The sequence below is a fragment of the Mus pahari genome, chromosome 23 (assembly GCF_900095145.1).
Source record: "Mus pahari chromosome 23, PAHARI_EIJ_v1.1, whole genome shotgun sequence".
Lineage (NCBI taxonomy): Eukaryota > Metazoa > Chordata > Mammalia > Rodentia > Muridae > Mus > Mus pahari.
In genome coordinates, this window is record NC_034612.1 from 20584664 (window position 1) to 20591298 (window position 6635).

The window sequence follows — 6635 nt, forward strand, 5'->3', positions numbered from 1 at the left end:
GTGTGTGTGTGTGTGTGTGTGTGTGTGTACATGCACATCCTCATCCCATGTGTGGAAGTCAGAGGGTCATTTTCAGGAGTTGGTTCTCACCTTCCACCTTGTGGCTTCTGGGTTAGAACTCAGGTCATTGGGTTTGGCGACCCGTGCCTTGAGCTGCTGAGCCATCTTGCTAGGCCCCTCTGTTTTTATTGAAACATGGTTTCTCTATGTAGCTTTGGCTGTCCTTGAACTCGCTCTGTGGATCAGGCTAACCTTGAACTCATATCTACCTGCCTCTGCCTCTGAGTGCCAGGATTAAGGCGTGTGCCACCTTCCATATCAGGCTCTATCAGTTTTCTTGAGAAAGGCTGTCACTGTATCTTTGGTTGGCCTGGAAATTTCTGTGTCAGCAGGTTGGCCTTGCACTTACAGAGATCCACTTGCCTCTGCCTCCTGCGTGGTGGGATTAAAGTGTGCGCCATTATGTCTGGCTATTTATATTTTTATAAAATGTTCACTTTATCAAATTAACTTAAAACAAATTCCCCTTTATCTCATTCTTTTTATTTTAGTGTTGAAAATATTTTCCCAAGTCAGGCATAGTGGTTCATGGCAGTAATTGTTGTGTTTAGGAGTGTTTAGGAGTTACGGACTGGAGAGTTAAAAGTTCAAGGCAGTTTGTGCAGACCTTATCTCAGAAGATAAGACGGAAGGGTTAGGAGGCCAGCCATGATGGCACACACCTTTAATCCCAGCACACTGGATGCAGAGGCAGACAGATATCTGAGTTCTAGGCTAGCATGGTCTACAGAATGAGTTCCAGGACAGCCAGGAATACATAATAGAGAGACCCTGTCTCAAAAACCAACAAACCAACAAACCAACCAACCAACAAACATGGCCTGGGACTGCACCTCCTTTGTTGTATAGCTAACTTCTCTTTCCGTAAGAATCAGGCTCAGTATTAGAGCAGTTGTCCAAAACTCCCGTATAGTGCTAGGCTAGGGTAGTGCTAGGTTGGCCTGATACCTGGGTCCCATCCCTAGCACCACAAAAAAGCAAACCAACAACAAACCGGCTGGATAGATGCTCAGCAGTGAAGAGCGCTTACTGCTCCCGCAGAGGACTGCACTTCTGTTCCCAGCACTGTGTTGGATGGCCCCAGCTCCAGGAGAGACGATGCCTGTGGCCTCTCAGGGCAACTGTACACTTGTGCATACACTCCCACACACATAATTAAAAACTCGACAAACGTGGCAACCTCAGCTGACTGCTGAGGTCATTTGACCTTGAGAGCTGTTGTTCTGTTTGCCCTGTGTGTGTGAGGACGTGACTGTGGGTAGAGAGCACAGGAGGTAGGTTTGTAGTGTGCATGTGAGGACATGACTGTGCAGGTAGGGAGGGCTGGAGGTAGGTTGCTGGGTGGGGCCCAGCCTGTCCCATGCTCACGGTCACATCTGTTTTTTCTCTTCAATCTGTCCCTGGCTTAGCGAGAGTCACAGAGTGCACAGGATACAGGACTTCGATGGACAGGTGGTCCAGGTAAGAGAACCTTCAGGCTTGTCTTCTCAGGTGCTTTTGAAAGGTTGGAAGGTGCAGGGGATGGTGTCACACGTGTCCTTGGGCTTCTCTGGATGTCTTAAGGGTGCTATTGCAGTGATAAAACACCATGACCATAAACAACTTGGGAAAGAAAGGGTTTATTCGGCTTATGCTTCTACATTGCTGTTCACCACTGAAGGAAGTGAGGACAGGAATTCAAGCAGAGCTGGAACCTGATGCAGGGGCCGTGGAGGGGTGCTGCTTACTGGCTTGCTTCCCGTAGCTTGATCATCCTGCTTTCTTCTAGAATCCGGGACCACCAGCTGGGGTTGGGTCCCCCCACCATTGGCTGGGCCCTCCCCCATCAATCAGTAATTAAGAAACTGCCCTACGGGCTATGCCACAGCCCCATCTTATGTTGGAGGCATCTTCTCAACGGAGGCTCCCTCCTCTCTGATGATTGTCACTTGTGTCAAGTTGACCTAAAACCAGCCAGCCCTAATTTAACCTCTTCCACCAGGCTGAAGAGATTAGTAGGAATTAACTTGCCACAGACCAGAACGGATGCTAGAATATAGGGGCAGGGTAGAAGTGAAGGGGACATAGCAGGGTTAGAAGTGAGGTTGCAGCAGAGGGAAAGGCTTAACTGGCTTCATGGTCGATGAGTGTGAGTTCAAGTCCCTGCTCCTCCACTTACTTGCTGAGTGGCTTTGGGTCAGTCACTAAACTTGTGCTGGGAGGGGGGGTCTTGACTGTTGCTTTAGCACAGTTCCTGGCAGAACCGCTGTCCTGTGAGTTAGGAAAGGAGTGTGGTATCTTCCTGTCCTCTAGACAGGCCCTAGCTTTGTGTGGGGCTGCGGGAAAGCCTCAGGGTGGACAGTGCCCTATAGGGAAGTGTGAGGGGAGGGGCCGAGGTCACAGAGTAGGTAGAGGTGGGGAGGGCAGCCCGGAGCTCAGTGTGAGGCTGAGGAGGGAAGAGCTGTTGTACACTTGGTTTCCGTGAGTAGAGAGGGCGACAGGGTAGGCTGCATGGCTTCTGAGAGTCAGCTGTGAAGGTGAACGGAGGCGAGCCCACCTGATCCAGCAGTGCACCCTCGGCCTGGGTCTCTAACGTCTCTGCTCTCTGTCTCTCTGTCTCTCTGTCTGCCAGGTTGTCTGTGGTCAGGACCACAGCCTCTTCCTCACAGACCAAGGTGAAGTCTACGCTTGCGGATGGGGTGCCGATGGACAGACAGGTGGGTGTGTGCTGGCCCTCTGAGGAAGGGCAAGATCTTGGCCCGTGGCCTCTGCAGCCGCTGCTGGGCTGTAAGGGTCACGGTCTCCATTCGGGTCTTCTGGGGAATGCCATCTTTTGCATCCTTTCCTGGTCCTTTTGCTGCTGGTTTCCATAGAAACGAACCAAGGTGTCCGAGGCTCCTCTGCACTGTTGTCAGTAACGGAGCCCCGGGCCTCGTTTCCTTGCACCCAGAGTCTAGAGGAGCAGGCTGGTCTGCTGCCTCTGTGGGTTCTGCTAGTACTCCCCTCCCTCAGGGGCTTAGTGGCTTGATGATGAACTTGTGTTTTAGTGAGTTTAATTTGTGGGAGCCTTCAGGGCCTGCCTTAGAGATCATTCCACTCGAAGGTGTTTCACTGACCCTGGCTTCTTGCCAGGGCTATTGCTGCTAAGCTCCTGGTTTACCCGGGAGTCTGTGGTTCTGCATGGAGCTGCGGCCAGCTGCCCGATAAAGGTCCTGTGCTGTCCGGGTGGCCTTGAAGTCCTGGTCTAAGTGACCGCTTCCCTTAGCCTGCTGAGTCCATGAACTTACAGGTACATGCCACTGGGCCTGGCTTCCTTCTCTCCTGGCAAGCCCAGCAGGGATAGAGAGCGCATCCTGCAGGGCTGCCACGTAGCCCAGTGGTAGCTGCAGCCCGACCACTGCAACCCAAAAAAGCAGCAAAAAGAAGAAGAAAGACAGTAATTGCTTAGAATTTATGCAAACTCGAAAAGCTTTATCATAGCATGTTATTTTATCTTCCAAAGTTTTCTAAGTTGACTTTTGGGAATTTTGTTTGAGGATCTACTCCCTCCTGTCTCTCCCTCCCTCCTGTCTCTCCCTCCCTCCCCTCTCTCCCTCCCTCCCCTCTCTCCCTCCATTTCTTTTTTTTTTTAAATATTTTATTTTATTTTTTAAAAAGATTTATTTATTATACATAAATACACTGTAGCTCTTTTCAGACACACCAGAAGAGGGCATCAGATCTCATTACGGGTGGTTGTGAGCCACCATGTGGTTGCTGGGATTTGAACTCAGGACCTTCTGAAGAGCAGTCAGTGCTCTTACCCGCTGAGCCATCTTGCCAGCCCAATATTTTTTTTTTTGCTTTTTTGAGACAGGGTTTCTCTGTATAGCCCAGGCCATCCTGGAACTCACTTTGTTGACCAGGCTGGCCTCGAACTCAGAAATCTGCCTGCCTCGCCAGCCCAATATTTTATTTTATGTATATGAGTACACTGTACCTGTCTTCAGACACACACCAGAAGAGTGCATCAGATCCCATTACAGTCGTGAGCCATCACGTGGTTTCTGGGAATTGAACTCAGGACCTCAGGAAGAGCAGTCAATGCTTTTAACCGCTGAGCCATCTCTCCAGCCCCGTTCCTTTCATTTTTGACTTCATCTTTCTATTTAGTCCTTCTATGTAGTCCTGCTTGTCCTGGAATTGGCTATGAAGACCAAATTGGCCTTGAGTTCACAGAGGCCTCCTCCTCCGCGTCCTGAGTGTTGGGATTAAAGGTGTTACCACCTCATGTCGAAGGTCTGTTTCTAAGGCTGTTCTGGAACCTACAGTATAGACCAGGCTGGCTTAGGACTCACAGTGTAGCCCAGGCTGTCCTGGAACTCATCCTCAGTCAACTTGATTTAGACCTAGAAGTTCCTTGGGTGTTAAAATATGCTATCGATGGCTTTTTTTTGTTTGTCTTCTCTGGAGCAAAGTGCTACCCACAAGCATGTCCTTCCCTAAGTCTCCTGTGTCCATGAGTTAATGCACTGTTTCCTCCTGTGTTAGGCCTGGGTCACTACAACATCACCAGCACACCCAGCAAGCTGGGCGGAGACCTTGCCGGGGTGACTGTCGTCCAGGTCGCCACCTACGGCGACTGCTGCTTAGCTTTGTCCGCTGATGGAGGTGTCTTTGGCTGGGGAAATTCTGAGTACCTGCAGTTGGCCTCCGTCACAGACTCCACGCAGGTGGGTAGGCAGCGGGAGCTGAGGCTCAATGCGGAGGTGGGCTTCAGGTGTAGCCTGGTGTCATACTGCCTCTGCTCTGTCGTCTCCTTCGGGCCCCCAAAGAAGAGGAGGATTGAAAGCCCAGGTTACTAGCTGGCCCTGGTTTAAGACAATGTTTTATTTTTGTATGCTTTTCATGTGTGTGTGTACACACTATGTAGACTTAATGGGTCTAGAACTTTGCTATGTAGAGCAGGTTGGCCTTGAACTCACAGAAAACTGTCTGCCTCTGCATCCTGAGTGTAGGGTTTAAAAGTGCTTACATCCTCCCCCCACCCCCACCTTCTCCTCTCTTAAAGGGCAGTGCTTTAATTCATAACACTGGCTGGCCTGGGACTCTATGTAGACCAGAGCCTCAAACTCACAGAGAGCCTGTGCCTCTGCCTCCTGTGCTGGGATGAAACGTATGAACCACCATGCCTCTTAATGTAGGCTGTGATTGTCCTGTTCCCTTGTCGTAGCTCTTCCCACCAGAGGGTGCGCCCTTCTTCCATTGCCTAGCTACCTCTACTTACCCTTCAGAGCTTAGGAAAAGTGATACACAACTGCCCCCTCCCCCAAAGCCCCTCTGCACTTTGACATAACAAGGTGCTGACTTTGACCACCATCTGCCTCGCAGAGAGGGGCCTCTCTAGCTCCCTTCTGTGTCCCGAGCCCTTCTTAGGAAGCTTGGAGAGCAAGAGATGTTGTGGAGAGCTCTGTGAGGTTAGTGAGTGAGCTGGGATCCCAGCCAAGGACTCTTTCTGCTTCTGGCTAGTCTGTTGTCCTAACAGTGCCCACCCTTGTCTTTGGTGCAGGTGAATGTCCCTCGGTGCCTGCCTTTCTCCGGAGTAGGCAAGGTGAAGCAGGTGGCTTGTGGTGGCACAGGCTGTGCTGTACTGAACGGTGAGAGCCACTTCTTGGCAGCTCTGTGGGAGGCACTGGGCAGATAGGAGAGGGAGGGGACGACAGCTTGTGAGCTTCAGGGATGTAGGTGGCAGCCCACAGATGGGAGTGTGGCTGTGGGACCCTGTAGTAGTTCAGTGACTCCAGGTAGGGGTGATCTCCCAGCAGGTCCGTAGCTCTCGATATAGGTGTATAGACAGCCCCAGGGCTCTGTCATTTTATAGCAGATGTCTCTGGATCCTGGAACTGGGGATCAGTCACAGGCCCCTATGCATACTATGGGGAGTCTAGGCAGATGCTCTACCCCTTAGCCACATGCCCAGGCACATGCATGAAAAATCTGCTCTGTTACTGGGCTCTACCCCTAGCAGCAGAATTGTACCTGTTATAGCCAGGGCTGCAGAGAGCTCAGTAGTAAAGCACTGATGCTAGGAGAGCCAGGTAGTGTCCAGAGCACTGTGCCAAAGACAACAGAAAAACCCAAAACCAAACCAAACCAATAAATCAGTAATGGTGGAGGGGTGGTAAGAGGGGGAAAGGGAAGAAAAGGAAGCTTGGTGTGCACTCGGGAGCTGAGGCAGAGGACTGTCAGTCCCTGGCCCGTTTGGACTGCAGAGCAAGGCTGTGTCTTAATACAAAACACCTGGAATTTGAGGGAGTCCAGTGGTTAAGGGCACGTGTTCTTGTAGGAGACCCAGGTTCAATTCCTGGCACCCACATGGCAGTTCACAACCATCCATAGCTCTAGTCCAGGGAATTTGATACCCTCTCTTAACCTCCCCGGGCATCAGGCACCCATGTGATGCACAGATACACACTTGAGCGGAAGACTCACACACGGGCCGGGCAGTGGTGGCGCATGTCTTTAATCCCAGCACTTGGGAGGCAGAGGCAGGCGGATTTCTGAGTTCGAGGCCAGCCTGGTCTACAGAGTGAGTTCCAGGACAGCCAGGGCTACAC

At 51.3% G+C, this 6635-nt stretch overlaps 1 protein-coding gene across 1 annotated transcript in view; it reads left to right on the forward strand.

Moving 5' to 3' along the window:
• Rcc1l (RCC1 like) overlaps positions 1 to 6635 on the forward strand; it is a 27928-nt gene that overhangs the window by 8903 nt on the left and 12390 nt on the right. Inside the window, exons 5-8 of the mRNA XM_021186881.1 lie at positions 1470 to 1521; positions 2672 to 2756; positions 4570 to 4751; positions 5588 to 5675. Of these exons, the coding sequence (XP_021042540.1) occupies positions 1470 to 1521; positions 2672 to 2756; positions 4570 to 4751; positions 5588 to 5675 (407 nt within the window). The remainder of the gene's footprint in view (positions 1 to 1469; positions 1522 to 2671; positions 2757 to 4569; positions 4752 to 5587; positions 5676 to 6635) is intronic.